This window comes from Eublepharis macularius, chromosome 8 (assembly GCF_028583425.1).
Source record: "Eublepharis macularius isolate TG4126 chromosome 8, MPM_Emac_v1.0, whole genome shotgun sequence".
NCBI lineage: Eukaryota > Metazoa > Chordata > Lepidosauria > Squamata > Eublepharidae > Eublepharis > Eublepharis macularius.
Genome location: NC_072797.1, coordinates 123132351 through 123159015, shown reverse-complemented (window position 1 = coordinate 123159015; position 26665 = coordinate 123132351). Strand labels below are relative to the sequence as shown.

Genomic DNA, 26665 nt, shown 5'->3' with positions numbered 1-26665 from the left:
AGGCTGAGAAGAACAGGGAGGGAGGGACCAAGGAAAAGGTGCCGCCGTCAACTCAACCATAAACCTGGCGGAACATCTCCATTTTACAGGCCCTGTGGAACTGCAATAAGTCCCGTAGTCAATAAGTAGGGTTGCCAGGTCCAGGTTGGGAAATTCCTGGAGATTTGGGGGGCGGAGCCTGAAGAGGGCGGGGTTCAGGGAGGGGAGGGGCCTCAGTGGGGTATAATTCCATAGAGTTCACCCCTCAAAGCAGCCATTTTCTCCAGGGGAAATGATTTCTGTCACCTGGAGATCAGTTGTGATTCCCGGAGATCTCCAGTTATCACCAGGAGGCTGGCAAGCCTATCAATAAGTCAGTAATACTTGATGCTTTAAAAGCCAGTACAGAAAGGCGGGTCAAGGAGTCTCTCTACAGGAGTATGCATCTGACAAAGAGAGCTGTGGCTCTTGAAAGCTCATGCTACAATAAAGCTGGTTAATCTTAAAAGGCGCTACTGGACTCTTTACTATTTTGCAATTACAGACTAATACAGCTAACTCCTCCGGATCTACAGGAGTAGGATCAAGTGAAAGCTCTTACACTTGTTCTCCCATTATAAACATGCACTGCTAGGAAGACAAATAGTACACTTGCATATAGTAAGACCACACTGCAAGTGGCATCCTTGTGTATGTCTTGTGTATTAAGATGTATTGTGTATTAACTCCCCCAAGGAGTTAATAAGGCATTGAATGGGCAGGTGAGATAGGGGGGTGAGATTGGGCTATGGAGGGGTTGTGTTTTGGAAATAGGGTTGCCAGCTCCAAGTTGGGTAATTCCTGGAGATCTGGGGGATGAAACCTGGAGAAGGTGGGATTTGGGGAGGGAACGGACTGTGACATGGCATAATTCCATAGAGTCCACCCCCCCAAAGTAGCCGTTTTCTCCAGGTGAACTGATCTCTGTGGCCTGGAGACCAGTTGTAATTCCGGGAGATCTCCAGCCACTACCTGGAGGCTGGCAACCCTAGTGGAAACAGCGTCTCTACTTTCGTCTGTTCAACGCCTGGCGTAAGAAGGCCACTTCCCTAGAACTTCCCTTCTCTCTCAGCGGCCCCTTGAGAGACGAGGCCGGCGAGCACAGAGGGAGCCCCGCGGAGGGAGCCAGCAGCAAAGGCGTGGCCGCCGGGCCCCACAGGGAACGCGAACGCCTGGCGGCGGGAATACGAGGCCGGCCTGGGTTCAAGCCGGGAGCTGCGCGGGGGAAAAAGGCGCCATGAGCTCCCCTTGGCTGCTTGCCGCTTTCCTGCTGCTCTTGCTGGCGCCCCCGTTCCTCTCCCGCGCTCCGGAGGCAGAGAAGAAGCGGGGTAAGTGCCGCGCGGGATGCTGCCACGCGGCGGGGAGACTTTCGCCCCGCTTGAGGAGCCCGGCGGTGGGGCTCGGTTGCAGTCGGGACCCGCAATAATCTACTCTCCGTTGGATTGTCCCGCAATCATTTACTCTCGTTGGATTCACTTTGGATTGTCCCGCAGTAATTTACTCTCGTTGGATTCTCGTTGGATTGTCCTGCAATAATTTACTTTCGTTGGATTGTCCTCCTCCCCCGCACAACGTCCAACAACGTGTGGATGCAGTTAGGGTTGGATGTTGCGCCCCACTATTGCACTGGGGTAAACATTGGGCGAGTGTGTTTTCCTTTGAGGACAAGACCGGTGAATAACTGCTATGTCCAACATTTACAGTAGCATAAGCTTTCGAGAACCACAGCTCTCTTCGCCAGATGCATCTGATGAAGAGAGCTGTGGTTCTCGAAAGCTAACGCTACAATAAAGTTGGATAGTCTTAAAGGTGCTACTGGACTCTTTACGGTTTTGCAGCTACAGACTAACAGGGCTAACTCCACTGGATCCAACATAGTGAAATCCTAAGCAGACTCCAGTCTAAGCCCAGTGAAATTAATGGGCTTAGACTGGAGTAACTCTGCTTGGGATGCAAAATAGTAGAGTCCGGTAGCACTTTTAAGACTAACCAACTTTATTGTAGCATAAGCTTTTGAAAACCACAGCTCTCTTCATCAGATGCTTATACTACAATAAAGTTGATTAAAGGTGGACTCTTTACCATTTTGCAACTACGGACTAACATGGCTAACTCCTCTGAATCTGCTTAGGATTTCCCTGATTGTCCTGGAAACAGTTTAATGACCAAGTTTAGCCTTTGAGCAGGTGAGATATAGTAATGCTGTCCTAATGTTATAATAGAGGTGAAATATTAGAGTCAAGCCACCCAACTACCTCTAGCCACCTGCAGACTACAACCAGCCCACAGCATGCATCTGGTCTGGTATTATGGGAGGGAAGGACAAAGGATATTGTGATAACTTAAAGATGACTCTGTCATTTTGGCTGCACCTCTGGAATGGGAGGGAAGGTAACTCTGGGCCAGTTGTGTGCTCTCAGCCTAACCTACCTTCTAGGGTTGTTGTGAGGATAAACCAGAGAAGCTCCTTGGGGAAAAGTGGATAACTTCAAGACATTTTCTCCTTACAAACAACCTTTTGAAATAGGCTAGGCTGACAGGGAATGACTGACCCAGAGTCACCCAGGAAGATTCATGGCACTTGGGGATTTGAACCTGGCTCTCCACATTCTTAATCCATTACACTAAACTGGTTTGTTTTTATGATTTCTAGAACCTAAATACCTCATTAAAGATCAGTTCCACAAGAGTTTCTGTTTTGCAATGTACTAATATTCTTCGAGAGCTTTTAGGCAAGGGGTGGGAAAGAGGATAACCAGATTGGTTTACCTTTTTAAGGTTACTATGTTTTGCGCTGTTTGAAAGTTGGATTGTTTTTATTCTGTGATAAATTATTCTGAGTAGCAAAAAGATAAAGCATGCTAAGAAGCAACCAAGCTGCGTTGTGTGGTCTTGGACACGTGCCTTATCAGATCTGTTATACAACCATTTCGTAATACAAATTTCTCCGTTCCTTTTCCTTTTTTCTCTCTGTGCTGGTCTGTTTTTCAACATAATTCTACAGTCTCCCCCCACCCCCCAAAGTACACATCATTCTGTGTGCAGGCATCGCTTTCAATATTTTCCAGGGAGCATCAACATAAGTTAAGGCACTTATGTTAAAGAACGCTCTGTTCTTTTAATGCCTGAAAATTCTATTAATCATAAAATCCAGGCACTTTGGCACAATAATCTACGTGACAAAGGAGTGTAATCTGTCGGGGGGGGGGGGGAGAGACACAATTTAAATGGCTGATTCATAGAACTTTAGAAAAAAATTCCTTGATCTTGCATCTTTTTTGCATATGCAGACCTTTATTATTTGGTGTTTCTAGTTTAAACTTTATCCAAAATTCAGAAATTTCCAGAGACTGTGTACTTGTTCATTTGTTGATAATCTGCTGCATATTAACAAAATTATGAAATCCGAAAATTCCCTGATGCCAGTATTTTAAAATTAAAAGTTAAAAAGTTTCCCAAATGCCAGTATTTTAAAACAAAATGACAAGTTATATGGTTTTGTATAATTAGAAAAATAAGTCATGCCTGGAAAAATGGCTGTAACTTGCCTAATTCAGAAATTCACTGTGCATGTAGCATGTCCTTGGGAAGCTGCACCTTAGAATTTCTGCCTGGGTATTCACGATTTTCAATAGTTGTTGTGGTGCCTTTTATCGGTGCATTGTAAGAAGTTCATTAGGCACCTGTGTGGAAAATGTTTGAGAAAGCTGTACTTGTTAAAGTTGTGCCTGTGTACATTTGTTGAGCTCAGTGTTAAGAAAGACCTAGGCAAAATGTGGGGCCATGGAGCCTAACTTGTAACTAAGTATAATATGTCATGCAGAGCGGAAGTTAAGGTATGCCTCAGTTTAGAATGTCTTTATTTTTTAGACCATATGTGAAATTGAATGCACCTTAACTCTTCTCTTTAAACTAAAGAACTTTGATTTTGTTTGAATATGCAGACATCTCTCTTTCAAACCTATTCAGAAGTATATTGGTAATAATAATAATAATAATAATAATAATAATAATAATAATAATAATAATAACAACAACAACAACAACAACAACAACAACAACAACAACAACATTCAATTTATATACCGCCCTTCAGGACAACTTAATGCCCACTCAGAGTAGTTTACGAAGTATGTTATTATTATTCCCACAACAAAACACCCTGTGAGGTAGGTGGGGCTGCGAGAGCTCCAGAGAGCCGTGACAAGCCCAAGGTCTTCCAGCTGGCTTCAAGCGGAGGAGTGGGGAATCAGACCTGGCTCTCCGGATTAGAGTCCTGCTGCTCTTAACCACTACACCAGACTGGCTCTCATAGATTCCCTTTGCTAACTTTTCGGCATCCCAGGAAGCATTGATTAATTTACTAGGCTACATATGGTGGGGGTGGAGAATGCCCTCAAGTCATAGCTGACTTATGGCAACCCCTGGTGGGTTTTTTTTGGCAAGAAGCTAACAGAGGTGGTTTGCCATTGCCTGCCTCTGTGACCCCGGTCTTTGCTGGATGCCTCCTAAGCAAGGCCGACCCTGCTTAGCTTCTGAGATCTGGCTCACCTGGGCTATCCAGGTCAGGGTATTAGGCTACATATACATAGCCCAAATGTAAACACTTTTAAAAATCACTGGATGCTTTTCTTAAGTTAAGATCTCCTTCTCAACATCCTGAAGCTTAACCAGCATTTACTAATGCTCTGTGCTCCTGCTGTTCCTGTAAGTTTGGTGATCTTATTAATTTTTAGTTGACAGAGGTTCTATGACATCAACACTTTCCTAAATAGAAATACTGCAGATGCAGCCTTTACTGGCATGGAGATGTGGTGGAGGGGGGAGCTGCCCTCCTTGAATTTTGGCCTGCCATGCAGCTGTTCAAGTCCCAGAGTCTTTGCCACTGGAAAATTGGTGGCATCTCTGTGTCCCTGGATGTCTGAATGAAGAAAGTATCTCTCTGTTTTAAAGAATCAGACCTGGATAGCCCAGGTGAGCCACGTCTCAGAAGCTAAGCAGGGTCGGCCTTGCTTAGTAATTGGATGGGAGACATCCAACGAAGACTGAGGTTGCAAAGGCAGGCAGTGCAATCCACCTTTACTTTGTTCCTTCCACATCTGCAATCAGCAGTTTCCCCGGTAATAGTCCACATTTCCTCATGGAGGCCTGTTTTGCACTTTGGGAACCATAGCTTCGTTAGTCAAAATGCACCGTTTCAATATATCGCACCCAAAGCCAATTAATAATAATTGGTACATTTTCTTAAAGATGTCTCTGAACATTCTTTGCTGTTTAACCCCCCTTCCCTAGTTCCTCTGTATGCCTACTGGTTAGTGTCCATTGAGTTCTGAAATCCAAGGAGGTGTTTTCAGTTGTTACAAGAAGGGGACTCATAAGGACCTACAAAAGGCACCTCGTTTTCCTCCTTCCCTTTCCTGAAAGCTTCCAGTGTCTCCCCTATTCCTACTTCCTTTCCACTCATCAGCAAGCCTACCTTTATCTGCTCCTCTGTCTTCAGCTTTCCCCCCTTCCCTATTCTGACAGCCTTTCCCTGAGAAAAGCCTGGCCCAGTTGTTCATGGGGAACCTACAAGGACTTGCAAGGGACACCTCAGTGTCCCCATTCTAATTCTTCTTTGTCCCCTCCTGACTGTCCCCCTATCCTCAACTTTCCCCATTTCTTTCCTGAGCCATCCAAGTCATGTGGTATCAAGTTGCCCAGTGGTTGCTGCTGGCCCTGAGGAGTCCTCCCTCAAAGGCCAAAAGAGCCATGAAAAGGGACCTACCTTTTGTCCTGCCTTTTACTGACAGAAACCAAGACTCAAATGCTGGCAGTACTGTTGTGGCTGTGTAGCAACAGCCACTGAGCGCATTTATTACTTAAAGCTACAGGCACTGTTTCTATAATTGAGGGGTGTGTGTATGTTTAAACCTCTGGTGGTTTAAAAAAATTCATATTTTCCAGTAAACCTAGAGCTTTTCACAGGTTTATAGAAAGATATGTCTTGTCTGTCCATGGCCCCAGTCTTGAGATTTAGGTATCTACAGTTGGGCTCATGTTGGGAATTAGATATATTGAAGATTACTTGCTAAATGCCTGTTAGCTTTGATAGAAAGGAGATGATGAAAAATTTCAGTCATTTCCCCAGCTCCAGTCCTCACTCAGCCTTCACTCCAGTGTGGTCCCCAGATGCTGGACTTTAGTTTTTCCTATAAGAATGAATTCTGAGACTGCATTCTCTCGAAGACACCATTGGAATATGGTGGTTACAAAATGTAAAGCAAATGAACATAGCAGTAATGTTTATTTTTCTGTGAGAAAACTTGGTAAAAGGGGAAGGAATTAGCTAAATTGTTTACATGGTTCATCTCTTTTTTATCATGATAGTGAAAGGCATCAGTTCATGACATAGAGATAAAAATAAACGGTTTTGTCTCCTATGACAGCAAACCGCAGAACAGACTTACTAGTGAAATGAAGGCACAGCCTGCTGTAAGTTTCTTCTGCACCAATTGTAAGGAAATGAATGAGTCTGGTTGGTTCTTTTTTTTATGCAGACGCCTCTCGTTATGGCTGGGTCTTCCTGAAAGTAGAAAACTAGCATATCCAGAGAAATATTTCTAAAGTTCTTGCCTGCTGGGTTGGTTTTCCATTTGCAGGAAGCTTTTTTTTTTTAAGCATAAAAGCATTAAAAATGTGATTCCTCATCTGCAATATGAAGTGGTATAATCCATTCAGCCATCTTATTTGACTATGGTATGTGTAGACCAGGTTGAAGGCTTGCACAGAATGAGTTCTTGGCAGCTTGTGCCTTGCAGGGACAAAATTCCTGTAGGGCCAGTTCCCTGGACACCAGCTGGCAGCCAGGAGCAAGCAGAACCAAGCCCCAGTAGCTCCACTAGCACTTTATTTATATACTGCCATTCTCCAAAATGGGGATCCAAAACATCTTACATCATTCTCCTTACCTCCTTCATCACAACCACCATGAGAGGTAGGTTTGGCTGATTGCGTGTGAGTGTCACCCAGTGAGTTTCCATAGCAGAGTGGTGATTCAAATGTGGGTCTCCCAGATCCTACTCTGAAACTCTAACCAATACACTACATTGACTTTTGTTGGGATGGGGCTGATGTTGAACAACAGCTAGAAGCCATGCCTGGGTGGGTCATAGTATCAAATTACTTCTGGGCCTGGCTCCAGTGAGTCTTCGCTCAAAGGCCAAAACAGCCCTGGAAAAGGCCCTGACCCTCCCCCTGCCTTTTACAAACAGAAACCAAGCCTGGAGTACTGGCTGATCTGTTATGGTTGCCTAGCAACAACCACTGAGGGCATGTGATTAACGCTACACGCACTCTTTTTATCATTTTGGGTTTTTTAAAAAACTCCCAATATTTTTTTTTTTTAGATTTCAGATTTTCCTGCAAACTTGAGGCCTTTTTCAGGTGTCTAGGAAGATCTGACTTGTCTATTCATGTCTCCAGTATTCAGATTTAAATATCCACAGGTCAGGACCATTTGGCTGTAAGTATATAAGATGACAGAACAATCATCGTGTGGAGGTAACTGTGAGGTAAAAAAATTCATATTCCAGATGAAACAGGCATTGTGCATGGTTGCACAGTATTGTTAACATATTGGTTTTAGAATAAGCTCCTAAACTAGGTGGTTTCAAATTAGGTATATATCCTTAAATGTACATTCGCAGACCCAGTTAGGGTTACCAGGTCTCTATACCCTCCTGTTGGGAGGGGGGGACACAGTACTTACTGGAGGCTCCTCTTCAGGTGGAGATGTATCTGACGAAGAGAGCTGTGGTTCTCAAAAGCTTATGCTACAAATAAGTTAGTTAGTCTTAAAGGTGCTACTGGACTCTTTACTACTTCTCAAAGTGACATCATTGCACTGGTAGTTGGCATGCTCCCATGCTTTGCACGGAGCCAATTCAGCCCGTTGGGGGCAAAAGTCGGTCCCTGTGAAGTGTGGGAACAAGCCAGCTGCCAGCATGATGACATCACCTGAATAAAACCATTTAACTAAGAGCCTGGACTTCTTGTTGCAATGGTACAGGGATCTGTCTGCCTTATCCTGTCATCCGTAGCCTGACCTTATGTGCTTCAAAAGTGCTATCCCTTCAAAGCCCGTTGACAACTGGAGTTTGAAGGGTGTAACTGTTTAGGATCGCATTCTTAATGACCTGTTAAAATTAATGCACTTCAAATGTGCTTAGCTTTGGCTGGATTGTACCTATTGAATCTAGAATGCTTGCTGTCCAGTGCTAGCTCATTTCCAGTCCTTAATGTACAGTTCTTTATTCTGTATTCGCACTATATTGAACTGTATTTTTACAGGTGCCACCAGTGATTTACTTCCCAGCGTGTGTGCTTCTTGCCATGCTGATGCAACATGTCAGCAACAAGATGGCAAACATACCTGTATCTGCAATTACGGATTTGTGGGTAATGGAAGGACCCATTGTCAAGGTCAGTGGAAATGTACAGACCAGATTTATGAGAATTGACAAAGCTATAGTGTTTAAAATAACACTAATCCTTACCCCAAATGTTAATAGGCATTTATTATAAGAGCCCAAAGGCCTAATGCAAGTGTGTTATTTCACAATATCTTACGGTTAAGAGATCAGGGCCGATTCCAGACGGCCCTCCCCATGCCGAAAAGTCGTGCGTCGTCGCGCGGAAAACATGAAATATTGCGTTTTCTCGCGCGAGTTTTGCGCGATGTCGTGCGACGTCGCACAAAACTCGCGTGAGAAAATGTGATATTTCGCGTTTTCCACGCGACGACGTGCAACGTTTCGGCATGGGGAGGGCCGTCTGGAATCGGCCCAGGAGTGAGCCATAGGCATGAATACTTGCTCAATTCCATCCTCGTTACCAAATATACCATTGCTTGTGAAGACATGTTTAATTCCTCTGTAACTTTGTTGAGCAAACAGCACAATTGTCTATCCTAACTCACAACTTCTTGTTCCTTCCTCTTCTAATCCTGTCTGTGAGAAGCTAGAGCTTTTTAAAATAACTTCTCCTGAAATGGCTGTATTTACTAGAACCAAAAAAGTTCACTTTTATCCCTCTAGATTCATTAGTTAAACGTCAGTTTAAAATGTCAAAGAATCAATAAACCAACCAATATCCAGAAAGGACACTTATAAAAAAAAGCAGACGTTGGAATGGGACAAAACTTGCCCTTCCACTTGTGGCTCCAGTTGGCTGGTCTTTAAAATACATGTTACGAAATACCTAGGGATGTTTAAGTGAACCTCATTTAACGTGTCCCCCTTCCAACTTCCCATACGCTTACTCACACAGTCACTCTTCCGTATGAGTATGTTCAATATCAGTTCCTCCTCAACTGCTAAAAATATCCGTCTCCTTTGCTGTTTTTCTTTTTAATTTGTTGTGAGGTGCCAGTGTTTTCCATTTTTCCCTTCCAATAACAACGTGGTTTGAAATTGATGCAAACTGTTGCATTACATTTCTATAAAGAAATAGCTCTGGCTGTTCTTTTCTTTGCTACCCCTGTAGTTAATCTTTAACAAGGAAATTCTCTGTTTACAACTGCCAGGTTCTTAGTTTTCTTCACTTCCCACATCCATTCATTGAAATGCAGATCTTGACACTTTCTCACACCTTAAAGAAATGCGGATTGGCAAGTCAGAGGAACCCATGATACTTGCTGTACAGCTGTACAGTGTCCATCCCTGAGAGCCAAGCTACAAGTGACGCCTGACACAGATTGGACACTTGTCAGCTTCCCTCAAGTTTTGATGGGAAATGTAGGCATCCTGGTCTTGCAGCTGTAATGGAGAGCCAAGCTGTAAAACCAGGATGCCTACATTTCCCACCAAAACTTGAGGGAAGCTGACAAGTGTCCAACCTGTGTAAGGCGTCACTTGTAGCTTGGCTCTCGAGAGTTCTTGCCATGAAAACAGAGCTGAATTGGTACTCTGCCCTGCAGACTGAGAACCAAGCTACAAGTGACGAATGACACTTGAACGGCAAGTGAACAGACTCACGTGTATTCCACCCTGTCCACTTGCGCTCACTACATGATCACTACCTGATCAAGTGGAGCGCAAGTGAACAGGGAGGAATACACGTGAGTCTGTTCACTTGCCGTTCAAGTGTCATTCGTCACTTGTAGCTTGGCCCTTACTTGCAAACGCAATCACACCATGCATAATATCCTGCACTTGAGCGTCCCCAGGTACTTCGTAACGTGTATTTCCACTCAAAGACAGACATATTGTAGGCTCTTAACGTGCCCTTTTGAACTAAATGAATGATCCTGGTGATGAGCGCGCACATGATCAGCTTGCCTGCTTTTTGCAATCTTTCCTTGTGATCCAGTATTGGGAAAAATTTGTTTTTTCAAGCACCTGCCAAAAGCTTTTATAAAAGCTGAGAGTAAATCTAAGTTCCCTCCAACCTTTGTAAACCCTAAGAAGCCTCCTACTGCTGACCCCCTTATTATTTTTTTAGAGGATTTGGTGGTGTACAGTGGCAATGGGAGCAGCGAGATCTTAGCCTCCCTGTCTCCCTTTCTCTGCCTTTCTACCGCTCTCCCTCCCTCCACCAGAGCATCAACCTCCTTCCATTTGCAAACTTTTAACTACTGTATCAGTCAAAATTCGAGTTGTCACCAAATTAAAGGGATCTTCCTCAATTAATGGTATTAGTTATTTGATTAGCAGTGCAGAGTCCAACCCTTTCAGTCCGTTGAAGTTAATGGGCTAAAAAAAGGTGTAAGTCTGCACTCTAATTGACTTAATCTTACATAAGTTTGTATATGAAAAGCAGTAGGTTGGGTTTTGCAATTCTGTTCTGTTTCAGAGGAAGAGGCACTTCCCACCCGTGGAAGGCACAAGAAAAGGGCTCGGCCAGGGTGAGCCTGAGACATAGGGTCAAATCCAGTGACCCCCCCCAACCTATTTTCTTTGGTGTTAGAGCAGCCATTTGCGGCAAGGGGCAACAATTTGGTTCCAGAACTGCATTTCTACAGGCCGAGGGATGAAGCATTCAATGGAGCATAATTCCCCCAATGCCCCCCAAATTCTAGGTACAGCCACTCTTTTAGAAAGGGTACTCTACCAGCCACCTGCGATTTTATAAGTGCATATATTAAGATTATATATAAAATGCAATGCCTTTTTAACTGGGTGCAGAATTTGATCAGCCATTTATTGATTGATTTAGAACATTTCTATGCTTTCTCTTCAGAGTCGTGCTCTGAAGAGTCCTAGACATTTTAAATTGACATTTAACTAATGAATCTAGATGTTGCAACCCTAGTCAAAATTCTCTTATCAATGTTTAAATGTAAAGGTAGTCCCCTGTGCAAGCACCGAGTCATTACTGCTCCATGGGGGGACGTCGCATCATGATGTTTTCTTGGCAGACTTTTTACGGGGTGGTTTGCCATTGCCTTCCCCAGTCATCTACACTTTACCCCCAGGAAACTGGGTACTCATTTTACCAACCTTGGAAGGATGGAAGGCTGAGTCGACCTTGAGCCGGCTATTTGAACCTGGCTTTCGCCACGATTGAACTCAGGTCATGAGCAGAGCTTAGGCTGTAGTACTGCAGCTTACCACTCTGCGCCACGGCTCTTAAGCAATGTTTAAGTGGAAAAAAAGTCTGCCTATTTGGATTTTTCCTCTTTAACCTAAGTGATATGTTTTCAATGCATCACCAGATAAAGATGAATGCCAGATCGGGATCAGTGAGATTTGTGGAGAACATGCTTCATGCCATAACACACGTGGAAGTTTTTATTGTGTTTGCCTTGAAGGCTATGAAGCTTCTAATAACAACAGCATATTTATCCCTAATGATGGCACGCATTGTAGAGGTAAGCAGAGTAACTAGAATAAAATTTTTACCGTTTTCCTTGTTATTTCTGTTCCTTTTATGAAAGAAAATGTAAAATACACACCTGGCTTATTTTTCAACTTTATACTCGTTTTCTTACTCTGTATTTTGTTGCCCAGTAATGACCCCTGAGTTCAAAATATAACCATTGGTGCACACATGTCTGACATTTTCTTAACGAAACCGATGCAGTGAGCGCTCAGGAAAAGACTGAGTCTGTGCTTCTACTTATGTCACCAAGAAAAAAACAATTAAAACAAGTGCATGCGGGTCATTCTGAGTGCAGACACACCCAACAGAAAATAGGAGTCATGAAATATTCCTGAGCTGCAGGTGAACCCAATTTCAACACCAGAATAACAGATGTGCAACACACCAACTCATCAATAAACTGGAATACTGGCTCAGTCATCAGTTTTTCTTCATCTCATAGGCCTGACATGGGCTGATCCTATTTTTTTTTAAAAAACTCAAAGTACTGTATGAAAAATAGAAGTGCTTTATTAATTTTAAAAGGTTTTTTTAAAGTTCACAATTACAGTGGTGGAAGTGGGTCCTTTGGTTACATCACAGGTAGCCAAATTGTCATCATCATACGTAGCCAGATTCTGTTGCCAGGTTACAGAGCCATTTTTCTTCAGAAGTCAGTCCTGGAGAGCAAGGGGTATATTTCTTGATATAATGGCTCTCAGACTTACCTGGCGGCCGCCATGTGGTAGAGGGGCGGGGAATGACCAGGGGTCGGGGAGCACGCCCAGGTGCATCTGGTGCAGGCCCCTGGACTGGGAGGCTGGCCCTCGGCACTTGGCCTTCAGCGACATCCCGTCACAACTTTGGAGTGAGTAGGCTGCAAATTGGGCATTGGGCACTGATCCGTTTGGGGGAAAACAGGGCCCTCAGGCTCAGTTTCCCTATTATGGGGATCCCCATAAGGGGTCTGGGGAATGAGGAATGGCTGGTGCATACCCAGTCAGGGGCTGTCAGTCTGCCTCACTCCCAGGTGGCAGGGGATGATTCACACAGAGGGCATTCCACTGACTGTCATCCCATGGTTCCCCCCCCCTCAGCAGGGGTCTGAGGGGATGTGTGGGTCATCGGTTTGGCAGGTGGTTCAGCCAATGCTCAGATCAGTGCCCTATGTGCGCCTTTGCTCCTGAGCTGTAATCTCAATAAAGTTGTGGCCTCTTTACCTCCAGCATTATGTCTGTGTGTTTTTGTCGCAGTGCCCCCTCCCCGCTCTCCACCCCCACTTAGCAGTCACCTGCAACCCTTTCTCCTTTACTGTCCCTTTAGTCTGAAATTCCCTAAAACACCTATGTGGTGCCACTCCCCTCCCCGAAATTCAGTTGTTCAGTACGTCTATGGCTTAAGCCTATAGTGCTCGCTTCTCAATAGAAGTTAACAACAGCAACTGCGCTTATATACCCGCTCTTCTAGACAGAGTGGTGAACAAGTTAGTGTTATTATTATTCCCACAATACAGCTGAGGAACTGGGGCTGAGAGGAGTGGCTTACCCAAGGCCACCTGCTGAGCTCATGGCAGTCATGGGATTCGAACCAAAAGAGGGCTGATTTGTAGCCGAACCACTTAACCACCATAGTAGCTGTATCTGCATTTGTTCCCTAACCTCTTATTCTGACCTCTCTCTGCCCTTCCTTTGAGATTTCTTTCACCATCGAAATTTAGATTGTAGTCTTCTTAGGACAGAAACTTTTCTTTCTAGCTTATATTCCTCAGTGAACCACCGTGTAAATTGCATTAATGAGTAATAATAGTAACCAGTGCTCTGTAATTAAAGGATCGTCACAATAGTATTTGGCATTTCAGATATTGATGAATGTGAAGTCTCAGACATCTGTGGCCTTGGAGGACTCTGTGTAAACACTCTGGGAAGCTATAAGTGCGCCTGTGCCGAAGGATACAGGACAGAAAATGGTGCTGAAACATTCCACCCACCTACAGATAGAATCTCATGCAAAGGTGAGAGATTGTGGTCTTAAAGAAATGAATCTCTCTCTCTCTTTTTTTACTAACAGAGATAGCAGAAGAATGATACAGGACTCTTCTGTTCAGCTATTCAGTAAGTAATAAACCTACTCCTGGCTTCCATTGTTCTGGGTACTGAATGTAGCAGAGGGACTGGAATGATTTTATTCCCTGATTCCTCAGTTTAAAACAGTCTCAGAATAGACCCGAGGCCCTGGAGTACTGCTTCTGGTCAAAGCAAAATAACAGAGGGCTGGATGGATTCTCTGACAGTGGTAGATGACTTGACTTGTAGAACAGGCAGGGCTCATTTTGAGGGGGAACGCACAGGAACGCAGTTCCGGCAGTTCTCCAGTTCTGGCCTGGATCGGGGCTGAAACGGCCTGGATTGGGCCTCTGACGGGTGACGGATCACTCTCCCGTTCATCTGTGGCCCGATCCTGACCATTTTGGGCCCCTTTCTGGCCATTTTCAGCCCCTTTTTGCCATTTTGGGCTCAAATTTCAAGAGGTTCCGGAACTCCGTTCCCCCGTGTTCCCCCTGAAAAAAAGCCCTGCCTTTACAGATGGATCTGTTTGAGACTACTTCCTTACAGTATAGCCCTCCTGTCTGAGTAAAAAGCCCTCTTGAGTAATTCATTTTTGCTGTTTACTGAAAGCCAGGAGAGTGGGAGCTTTCCTAACCTCCTCAAGTAGACCATTCCATAAATGGGGCCGCCACAGCGAATGCAGGTATATGGACAGCTGTTGCGTTTGTCCATGTGCAAGGGGGCAGATGAGTGAAGGTGGTGGAACATAAGGAGAGAGGCAATCCTGTAGATATGATGGACTAAGGCTGTATCTGATATTAATAACGGCATATTTTATGATGCAGAAACTACATAATACAATAATACATAGTACACACTATATACGGTAGTATAGTCCATCATCTCTTTCCCTTTATTAAAGCATTTTTCCTGAATCAGTTCCGTTATAATAAAGCCCTACTACTTTTATAAATACAGCTCTTTATTTTGCCTGTTTCTAGCTTCGAGGATAAGATGGCATTTTAAACTTTTGTGTTGAGGTTTCGTGAGTAATTCCTTCCCTTAAGAGGGAACAAAGCTGATGTGTGAAGCCTGATTGTGTGATGTTATTTGATATTCTTTCATATTTCCACGCTTAAATTGCTGAAAATACTTTTTGCTGAAATATGATTAGTATTGAGTGATTTACTTGTTATGTTAGCAGTATTCCATTTTCTCTTGATTGCAAGTAAAAACATGTTTGGTTGCTGGAAAGCAAAATATAGATTGGTTAAGGCTATGCTATGAACTTTGACAACAGAGAGAGAGTGTGAATGCCGTTGTTACTGATTAGATTCGGGAAAATGTAGCTGACTCTACTTCCACAATCTGGCTCATTGTCCTTTACTTTCTTATTCTTGCTTTGGGGTGGGAAGACTTTGGAGTACTTTGATAGTTTGGAGTACTGATGGTTGTTTGTCAAGTGAATGCCTGTGACATTGAAAGAACAGCAAGCCAATTAACTACAAGTTTCTATCAAAGAAAGTTTAAACCCATGAAAAAAAAATGACTATATTCCTACAAAGACTGGAATTTAACGCTTCACCATTTGGAGTTGGAAAACTTCCAATAATTCATTTTAACTAAGGGCCAAGCTACAAGTGATGAATAGCACTTGAACGGCAAGTGAACAGACTCACATGTATTCCTCCCTGTTCACTTGCGCTCCACTTGCACTCAACTCGATCACTACGGGCCAAGCTACAAGTGACAAATGACACTTGAATGGCAAGTGTATTTCTCCCTGTTCACTTGTCCTCCACTCAATCCACTTGCCAGGCAAGTGTCTTTCGTCATGTGTAGCTTGGCCCTACGTGATTGAGTGGAGGGCAAGTGAACAGGGAGGAATACATGTGAGGGCCAAGCTACACATGATGAATGACACTTGAACAGCAAGTGTATTTCTCCCTGTTCACTTGCCCTCCACTCAAACCACTTGCCGTTCAAGTGTCATTCGTCATGTGTAGCTTGGCCCTGAGTCTGTTCACTTGCCGTTCAAGTGCCATTCGTCACTTGTAGCTGGGCCCTGAGATAGCATCTCCTGAACTCTGGCATTTAGAATAAGAATAAAAACAATAACAATGTCATAATCATTATAGAACCCTCCAAGAAGTCTGTAAAACCACTGTCTGTCAGGCTTATTGTAACCAACACACAGGCACTTTTGATGGGGCATATCCACATGTGCGAGTTCATCGCAAAATGTGATATACTACAGGCACTGCAGCAGTATTATAGCATTACAGGCAGATATACATCTGTATAGAACTGGAGTGTAGCTATTCAGTAATTCAGCACATCTCTCCCACCCGTCTACATGGCCGTCATCCCAATCACAGCTGTATTCGTGTGTTTAATATACTTTTTGCAATTTGATGGCAGTTTCATGATTTTTCCTTATAGTAGCGCGATCATTCACCGAATCCTTTCATTTTTATTTATTTATTATTTATTACTGTTTACCTCATTTATACCCCATCTTTTTCCCAAGGGGGACCCAAAGAAGCTTACATCATTCTGCTCTTTTCTATTTTATCCTCACAACAACCCTATGAGGTAGGTTAGGCTGAGACTGTGTTACTGGCCCAAGCTCACCCAGCAAGCAAGCTTCCATGGTGCAGCGGAGATTTAAACTGGGGTCTCCTAGATTCTAGTCTGACACTTTAACCACTACAGTGGCTTATTATTTTTGTCGTTATTAATAGTCTAATTAATAAAAATTGATATTGCAAAGTTGAACCAGCCAGCAGTGGAACCCTAATTCCTCACTGTAATGTAAGATTGTAAAGGGAATCAAAACATTTACAGGATGGAGAGTATACTTGTTTAAAAGCAATGTAAAATACGGAAAAGATGAAAATAATCTTAAATCCACGCATTTGATGTTTGGGAATGAGAGAATTATGCCATTTTATTTAACTATTAATGCACATGGAATGTGGTTGAGCAAATGGTTTATGGGATAAATTTGCATCTTGCAAAATAGTCCCTCACGGAGCACATTACAGCAGTTTAGCCTTGGTGTTAGCAGAAGATGAGTAACAGTGGCAAGACTGAAGAAAGGAGCTCTGACTCTCGAAAGCTTACACTCTGAAAATCTTGTTGGTCTTTAGGTGCTACTGGACCAAAATCCTGTTGTAAAATAGGTTCCAGGCTAGTTGTGTTGACCGTTAGAAGCAGGAATTGCTTAGTTTATATTGTAGGAATTGGTATTGTGTAGACTTAACTGAAATTGTATGCACAAAGTTACACACATTTGGGTCCGATACAAGTCTGAGCATTCATTTATAGTCATTTCAGATTACATTTATTTAGTGTTATACCTAATTTTTAAAATGTCAATTTAGGGTTTAAGCTGCACAATATATGGAATAAAGCCCTAGTAATATACTTAAACTTGGGGAACGAACACTTTTGAATGAAGAAATAGGCCCAGAGCGATGCTTAACCTTTTCCCTGCCTGCTGTTTCTCCTAATTAATTTGAAGTGTTTTTTTCCCATTCTGGAGTTGTAGTTTCCTATTCTGCCCACTTTTTGAATCTCAGAAAAAGGGGAAACTTCATTGGGGGGGGGGAGTGTGATTTTTAGGCAGAAACATGGCAAGCAGGGAAAAGAGTAAATTCCCATCTCTCCATTTCTCAGCTAAAATTACCCTCTTCCAAAACGGCTTCCTTGTTTAAAAAAATTAGCATAGGATGTCCTGTATATATCCTTTTGAACATGATATATATTTAGCAAAATGTGAACGTAACAGTTGTGTGTTTGTAAACATGAATCAAAGAGGTACACGCTGCTGGGATTAGCCACCGTATACACTTTTCATCAAGCTTGATGTCTGCCATGTGATACATGAGCTGGGCCCTTTACCTAAAAGAAAAGGAGCTTGTCTTTACAACATCCACTCTTTTCTTCCTTTTTCCCTTTGTTGCAGTTGTGGATTGTGGGGTTCCACCTTCTCTTCCACATGCATATTTGGCTCTTGTCAATGAAACAACCTATGGAAACAAAGTCGAATATACTTGTTGGCCTGGATATGGCATTGATAGTGGAAACCGGATTTCAGTTTGTAGTTCTAAAGGACGTTGGGAAGGACCCTACCTGGTGTGCAAAGGTAAAGAAAATACAGATTTTTCTGATCACAGAGATGATTTTAATGATAATAGTAATTTGCAGGTGGTACTTTAACCATGGGCTCATTGTAAAGAAATGCTGAAGTGGCTATGGAAATCAGTGACAGTATTCATGTAACTGAATTCAGCAGTACACAGTTAAATGGTTAGTCTCTTTTGAGTTTGGTTAGAAATACTGCAGACTGCTTCATACATTATTCAGCTACAAACATGTGTTTTCCACCATGTGACAGAGATAAAAAGCAAGTCCTAGCTTCTAGCAGGTATATCTGTATGAGTGATACGTTCACAAAAATCTGTAGTTCCACAGGAGTTAGCCGTATTAGTTTGTAGTTGCAAAATAGTAAAAAGTCCAGTAGCACCTTTAAGACTAATCAGCTGCATTGTAGCATAAAATTTCGAGAACCACAGCTCTCTTTGTCATCAGATGCATCTCTTCGCATTGTCAGATGCATCTGACAAAGAGAGCTGTGGTTCTCGAAAGCTTAAGTTACAATAAAGTTGGTTAGTCTTAAAGGTGCTACTGGACTCTACTATTTTGCAACTACAGACTAACACGGCTGACTCCTCTGGATCTATATAGTACAAGAAATATCTTAAAGTGCTTTATGGTCTCTTTTGAACTTGCCAGGCAATCCCATTTAGAGTTACTCTAATTTAAGTCCATTGATCTCTTAGGATTACACTATTAGTTTTGTTGGAAGTCTCAAGATGTGGTAATAATTATTTTAGAGTTTTTAAAATAAAATAACTATCCTCTTTGTTCTGGTGGAGGAGCCGGTTGCACACTGAGGTCCTTATTACAGCAGGTTATACTCAAGGTCACTCTACACGTTATTTCTTTTATGAATTCTCCATGGTGCTCCGGGGATCGGGGATATCACCTTGGGGATTGACTTCTGTAATTTTTTTTAGAGCGTGTGGATGGGCTCAGAAAGATGCCAGTGGGAGAGGGAAAGTTCCTGCCCTTCTCCCAAGCTTCCCCCCCCCCCAACGCAAATGTGAATGTGTGGCAACAGAAAGAAACTCTCCTTCCCCACTCTACTTTGCTTGGGGAAAAAAGTTTAGAAAGGCAGGCACTCTCCCTCCCCTAGTAGCAGCTTTCCGAGCCCGTTTACACTCTTTTTTAAAAAAAAGAAGCCAATCCCCAAGCATGCATGCGTGCATCTGCGTTGGAGCACAGGTCAGCTCTGTAGAGAATTCAAAAAAGAAGTAACCTGTAGATCCAGTGTTAGTAGCAAATTGATGGTAGAAGAAAGGCCATAGGAACTCATTCTTAGATTTGTCCTGTTTAGGGGGCAAAGCAATAGCTTCAGCTCCGTATTGATTAAAAGAATGATTAATTTGTTCACCTTTCTCGCTGAGACTTAAAGCTGATGACACAAATATAAGTCAATGCAATCAATAGGTTGAGACATCTGATAAGCATACTGTTTTATCCCCGCTGAAATATAGGGTGTCTTGAAGCTGTGGTAACTGTTCTGTACAGAGCTAAAATTTTTGGATGTTTTCAAGGAAGGGGTCTTCTCAAAGGGCCAACTCGTCTATATCCATGAATTACATTTCTCAATAAGGGACATTTGGCCACACTAAAATAGTCAAACTGTATGCTGTATGTCTGAAGTAGAACACTGAACGAAATAGACAGGGCTCTGATACCTTTGGAATAGTTTTGCCTCTAGTTTATTGATTTCAGGAACAGAGAATTACAGAAGAGTTCCAGAAACTGGGAATTGCACATTGCAGAAGAGTCAGGCACAGGGCTTTTTTTCAGCTGAAACATGGTGGAACGGAGTTCCAGAACCTCTTGAAAATGGTCACATGGCTGGTGGCCCCGCCTCTTGATCTCCAGAAAGATGGGAGTTCAGATTGCCCTCCACACTGCCAAGCGGTGCGGAGGGCAATCTCAACTCCTCTCTGTCTGGAGATCAGAGGGTGGGGCCACCAGCCATGTGACCATTTTCTCTGAGGGCAACCCACTGAGTTCCACCACCTCTTTTCCCAGAAAGAAAGCCCTGGTCAGGCAGGATAGTTCATGGGATGTTCTCCTATCTGAGGTACCATTCTTCAGTTTAGTCATCTGTGATATAAAACATTATGGTCAGTTCCTACATTTCCATTTATTTTATGGATAAATATTGGCCGTTTTCACACATCTTACTGGCCGCGCAAAATAGCACAAAACTCCCGGAATGACGGTGTCTTCATGGCACGATTTTGCACAGCCGGTAAGACGTGTGAAAATGGCCATTGTCATAGAAGAAGTCGTACATGCATATGTCATATTTATATTGGGTTGTACCTACCACACTGCTCGGTCTTCTTGCGTTCAGGAGGTTCTTCCATCAGTGGACGAGTCTTTTGCATTGAAAGGAATGCTCCTTGGGTTGGAGCAGTGTGTTACCATTATCTGAGAGCCAAACTACAAGTGACGCCTGACATAGGTTGGACACTTGCCAGCTTCCCTCAAGTTTTGATGGGAAATGTAGGCAGCTTGGCGGAATGTTGGACAAGTGACAGTTGAAAAGTCCATTGGACAGCAGTCAGAGAGCGAAGCTGCAAGACCAGGACACCTACATTTCCCATCAAAACTTGAAGGAAGCTGACAAATGTCCAACCTGTGTCAGGCGTCACTTGTAGCTTGGCTCTGAAAGTGGTAGGATACAGTCTGTATGTACGTCAAGCATAAGCTGCACCTAGATTTTCAAACACATACTGTGCTCTGTTTTCCCCCCTCTTATTTTGGCATAAACCCTTTATTTTTATTGCGGAAATAAATCCTAAGATTATCTGAAATCCTGTTTGGTGGGTTTGAACAAACTTTAATTTCAACATTTGAAAGGCAATTGCTGCCTTAAAATGTAAGAGCCGAATATGTGAAGTAGCTTGATAAAATAACTCGTATCTCCTTATTAAAACTGGTGATGTAACTTAATTAACGTTGGTATTTTTCTTTTTCTCTTCCATTAGAAATAGACTGTGGGGAACCATTAAGCCTTCCAAATACAGACATTATCTGGGATAACTCCACAACTTTAGGGAGCACAGTATACTATAAATGCAAGAAAGGATTTCAGTCTATGGGAGAACGTAATTTTTCACAATGTACAATAACTAAGAAGTGGGAAAACATCACTTTTGAATGCAAAGGTAAATATATTTTTAAACCTTCCACTGAAATACTCATTATTTATGAATGAGCATAGCCCATAAATAATGTTCCTGAATATTCCAAAACCGTTATTTGTTTTTATAAAACCTAATTGTTTTTCTGTTCTTATTTAAAACCACATTTCAAAAAACTTATTTAAAACCACATTTTTATCTATCCCTTTTTCCATGGAGCCTAGGAAATGTGCTTGGCTCTACCTTCATTTTATCTTGATAACAATTTTTTGAGATAGATTAGCTTGACAGAGAATGAATCACCCATGATTTTCAGAACAAGTAAGGATTTGAACCAGGATTTTCCTGGTCCTAGTCACCACTTTTCTTACTGACTCCAAAGATCCTATTCCACAGGATATGCATAAACTCTCATCATTGTTGTGGGCCTGGCTAGACTGGAGATTGGAATCAAAAGCAGGGAACTTAGAACACAAGGCCTACACTCAGAGTGGAACTTCTCGAACCTCAGCCTAAATAGGGTGGGAGTCCATCAGACCCAGCTGCACTTGCTGGCAGGTGTTGAGACCCCTGAGACTGCTGTGCTTTAGCCAGGATCCTGCAAAGAAGTACTGCTCCCAGAGCCCCGTTCTGGATCCAGGCTGGGAGTGTGCACTGCTTGTTTGGCATTTCGCTTTCTTTGTGCTGCTTCAGCCCGGGCCTTCAGCCGATACTTCTCTTGTGGTGTCGGAGCAGGGGCTATGGGCCTAATTTATGTCCTGCCTGGCAGAGGCCTAGTGGCTGTCTCAGAGGCTGGTGGCAAGGTTTCTCTTGCAGGCTGTGGCAGGATGGCCTCTAGTGCTGCTGGAGCGTGGTCAGCAGGTGCCTCCGTAGCATCTGAAGCCCAGTTAAATGTCGGTTAGATGTGAGCTTGGTGTCTGAATATTTAATTTGTTGCACTACGTCTCTGGAAGAGGTTTCATATTTCATCCAGTCTGACTGATTCTCAGTTATATTTTGTATTTTGGTATGGAAACTGTATACAGTAGAGGAGGCTCTCGTCATGTGCGTGCAGTTTTCAGTACATTATTTTTAATACTCTTGAGTTTGGTGTAGTGGTCAAGAGCGGCAGGACTCTAATCTGGAGAGCCGGGTTTGATTCCCCATTCCTCCACTTGAAGCCAGCTGGGTGGCCTTGAGTCAGTCTCAGCTCTCTCAGAGCTCTCTCAGCTCCACCCACCTCACAGGGTGATTGTTGTGGGGATAGTGATAACATACTTTCTAAACCACTCTTGAGTGGGCATTAAGTTGTCCTGAAGGGCAGTATATAAATCAAATTTTGTTATTATTATTATTATTTCATGTGTACACACACACACAGATCTGTGTGGAGAGCATTGCCACCTGGTGTTCTCCTGTGTGGCTGTGCTGCATATATAAATAATACAACCAGGGCTTTTTTTCAGCTGGAACGCGGTGGAACGGAGTTCCGGAACCTCTTGAAAATGGTCACATGGCTGGTGGCCCTGCCCCCTGATCTCCAGATAGAGGGGTGTTTAGATCACCCTCAGCGGCACGGAGGGCGATCTAAACTCCCCTCTGCCTGGAGATCAGGGGGCGGGGCCACCAGCCATGTGACCATTTTCTCCGAGGGCAACCCACTGAGTTCCACCACCTCTTTTCCCAGAAAAAAAGCCCTGAATACAACCATTTGGCCAACGCCCCTTAGTTGGGTCATAATTAGACACTCTGAGCCTAACGTACCTCACAGGGTTATTGTGAAGATAAATTGGAGGATAGGAGAATGAATGAAATAAAATGAAGAAAACAAAACGAATGTGGCAGAAGCTTTTGGGTGTCTTGGTGTGTGTGTGAAGCAGGGCTTATTTGTCTGCTTCATCACCAGTACAAAAAGTTGTAGGTGGTTATGATCCGGTTAAGTACTTAAGCCTTGCCCAAGGAATTTGGCTTACTCAGTGGGGTGTTTTACTTTTATTTTTGCTCAACCACAAATGGTTTTCTAATCAACCTCCTGTAATTACCTTCATTTACTTTCTCTGAACTATAATTGCCTCAGATGCTGCTTCCCTCTGATGAAATCTCTCTTCGTCCATTTTAGCTGTTGAGAATTGGCCTCACGGAGGATTAAAAATGCCGAGAGTTGTTGAAGTGACAAAATGGCCACCAACTTCTTCCATAAGTGAGTGCCTCTCCCCCACCCCCAGCATGTTCTAAGAAGATACATATTGAGTTGTCAGGTGGTGTTAATGTCTATATTTTTACTTTTTATGTGGCTCATTTTCATAGGGCTGTCAATCTGAAAGGATTTTGCAATTGTCTTTTTAATCAATTTGATCTCCGCAGTACCAAAATCTGTTTTGAGATAATGTACAGTTAAAAAACATCAGCATCACTCATGTCTAGAATAAATATTTTAAATACTTTTAGACTTCTGTATTGCAACAGTCAGAATGATTTTAAAAATAAGCAAATGTTTCATTTTCACTAGTTAAAATTTCCCGCCACTAGTTCTAATTAGCCCCTGAAGATTAATGAGCTGAAATTCTCAGCCATTAGTTAATATTTATAACTGTTTCTAGCCCATGTTTATAATATTTATGATTATATATAGGATATTGGATGGCGGCATTGTTTGTCCATTGCTTTGGGATTCCCATTAGAGGACAAGGCAGATTACAATATTTATGGTGCAAACAATATATCACAAGTGTCCCATTCCTGATGGTACATGTGTTAGTCCAAATGTTGACTGTGATCAATGAAATGTCAAAGCACATGTGGAGTTGCTGCAAATGGTTTACAGCTGTGAAGATTGGCGTGTACTGGGAACAGGAGTATACCATTTTAAAAAATGCAGCTCTCTGCCTCGTATCCCAATCCTAAAACAGAGTTATGCCCTTCTAAAACAGTTGAAGTCAATGGGCATAAGATGGTGTAATTCTGCTCAGGACAGCACTGTAAATTGGAAGCATGAGAGCTTGGTGGGAGATTATGTCCTAATTTTAATGCTCATTAATACATTTCATCAGTTTGGTGAGAGCCAGTTTGGTGTAGTGGTTAAGAGCACGGGACTGAAATCTGGAGAGCCGGGTTTGATTCCCCACTCCTCCACGAAGCCAGCTGGGTGACCTTGGGCGAGTCACAGTTCTCTGGAGCTCTCTCAGCCCCACCCACCTCACAGGGTGATTGTTGTGGGGTAATAATAACACTTTGTAAACCGCTCTGAATGGGCATTAAGTTGTCCTGAAGGGCGGTATATAAATCGAACGTTATTATTATTATTATATCAAGACAGTGGCATGCACAGTAGTTTAGTTTACTCCTCCATGTTTGAATGTCTAATAGCCTACCATGGGGGATCATAATCTCACAGAGAAGCTATAAGGGGGCCAAGATTAATGATGGGCCACGAGCTGTGGACCGCAGTATGAAAATTGCATTTCTGTGGAAGTAGTGGCATGCTACATCATTAGATGCCAACACATGTTTTTGAATAAAGTTTTAAAATCATGTTTTGAAGTAGATTGTGGACAGCCTTCTTTAATACCTGACTCTGAAATCAAATGGGATAAGACCTCTCAGCTGGGAAGTGTTGTGGAATACAAATGCAGCAAAGGTTTCTATGCCACAAGCGTGAAAACTCATTCTCGTTGTTCCCATAATGGATCATGGGAAATCCTGGATCTAAGATGTGAAAGTAAGCATATAATGAAATTCTTATTATCTAAGACAAGTTATAAGTCTTTTTTTTTTTGCTTTTACAATGGTGGTATTGAAAAATGTTTCTCCTTTTTACAAATGAAAGTGAGATTTGTAGAAGCTGGTTGCTCTAATCAGTTGTGGAAATTTGTTTAATTGAAATGATCAGTTAGATGACTGAATAGTGAGTATATATTGATTCAGTCCTGGTGAGTAATCAAGAAATTAATTTGATTTGATTTACTTTGACATGAATCATTTGCATATCTAGGAGTGGAGAATGAATCACTTCCACTGTTTCATATAAAGTGGAGTGTCTTTTGTTTACTCCCAAGTAGACATGGGCACAAACCAGGAAAAAAACGAACCGTGTGGTTCGTTCAGTTTCACGGAACACAAACCACGAACTTTGCTGAACTTGAGCCGGTTCGTGAACTGGTTTGTGGTTTGCGGTTCGAGGGAGCCCAGAACGGGCCCCTTCATGCTCACAGCCAAACTAAACAAGACAATTACACGAGGTCATGCGAGTGTCTAGAATCATGTCTGTTCCTTCCTGCCCATGTCCATTTTACTCCTGATGAACACGTATCCTGTAGTCTCAGTCCGTGCACTTGTTGGGTAACTGGTGTAGTCACGGTTGTGAGTGTCCATAGTCATAATCAGCGAGTCACCATTGCAGAGTGTCGATTTTGAGAGGCTTCTGCTTCCCTCTCCCCTCTTTCTGCCCTTGGATCCGGCTTACACTCAAACTATTTTGCTTTTAATTTGGATAGGGGTGGCATTTTGCAAGCAAAATCCACCAGATTTGCAGGGGAGCTAGTCCTCACTGTCCTCTAAAGACCCCCCAAGTTTCAGAGAGATTGAACCTTGGGAAAGGCATGATCCATGGGTCCCCCCCTTCCTGTCATTTTCTCTTCACAGTAGTAAAAACTGGAGGGTCTGCTGGCAGCTACTTTGAGGGGCTGGCCCTTTTCCCAGCTGGATGGGCCAGAATGGGAGCTCTCTAGTTGGCAGGGACAGCTGCCAATCAGGCGTGGAGGCCTCAGATTGGGGGCAACCAAAAGACTGCCACCGTTGCCTGGGTGATAGATTGAATGGCGCTAAAGTATTTGGCTTCCCAAACCGGTAACGGAACGGTAGGAAAAAGTCGTTTTGTTTCATAAAAATGCGGTCCCATGGAACGTGGGTTTCTTTGAGTACGAACCAGCTGTTCCATCCGGAATTTTGTTCCATGGTTCGGTTCACGCCCATCTCTACTCACAGGTGTACATGGATCAGGAAATTGTCATATGCAATAGCAATCTAATTCATATATTTGTGACAGGAGAAACACATGCACTTAAGTTCCTACAAGACAGCCTAGAAGTTTTTAACCTATGATTCAGCCCGCATGTAGCATTGCATGTATGTGACACTAACAAAAAATAAAGTAGAATTCTGAGGACTGTACAGAGATGGAAAGTAATCAAATTTGCATCATCTCTTACTTTGCATAATTTATTTTACACTATTACTGATTTGCATAATTTATTCTGCTAATGATGGATGTTGGGAAGGAACTGCAAAACCTTGCCCCAATCACTGGAAATCTTATTCAGAAACATCTCTGGCTGTTTAGATTTTAGTAGGCATTATTTGCTCACATTCACAATCACACAAGAAACCAGGTTGCTTTCTTTTTTAACGGAACAAGTTCACAGGAAGTTAAATTCTGTGCTCTCTGCCATGTTTTATATTTTTCTGCACTTGCAGAATTACAGCAGTTAC

General features: G+C 42.9%; 1 protein-coding gene across 1 annotated transcript in view; it reads left to right on the top strand.

Moving 5' to 3' along the window:
* Positions 1-1188: 1188 nt before the first annotated feature.
* The window catches only part of SUSD1 (sushi domain containing 1), a 74504-nt gene continuing 49027 nt past the window's right edge, over positions 1189-26665 (top strand). The window contains exons 1-8 of the mRNA XM_054986958.1: positions 1189-1346; positions 8350-8481; positions 11714-11869; positions 13718-13870; positions 17875-18054; positions 21044-21223; positions 23298-23378; positions 24720-24896. Coding sequence (XP_054842933.1) covers positions 1256-1346; positions 8350-8481; positions 11714-11869; positions 13718-13870; positions 17875-18054; positions 21044-21223; positions 23298-23378; positions 24720-24896 — 1150 coding nt within the window. The 5' untranslated portion in view covers positions 1189-1255. The remainder of the gene's footprint in view (positions 1347-8349; positions 8482-11713; positions 11870-13717; positions 13871-17874; positions 18055-21043; positions 21224-23297; positions 23379-24719; positions 24897-26665) is intronic.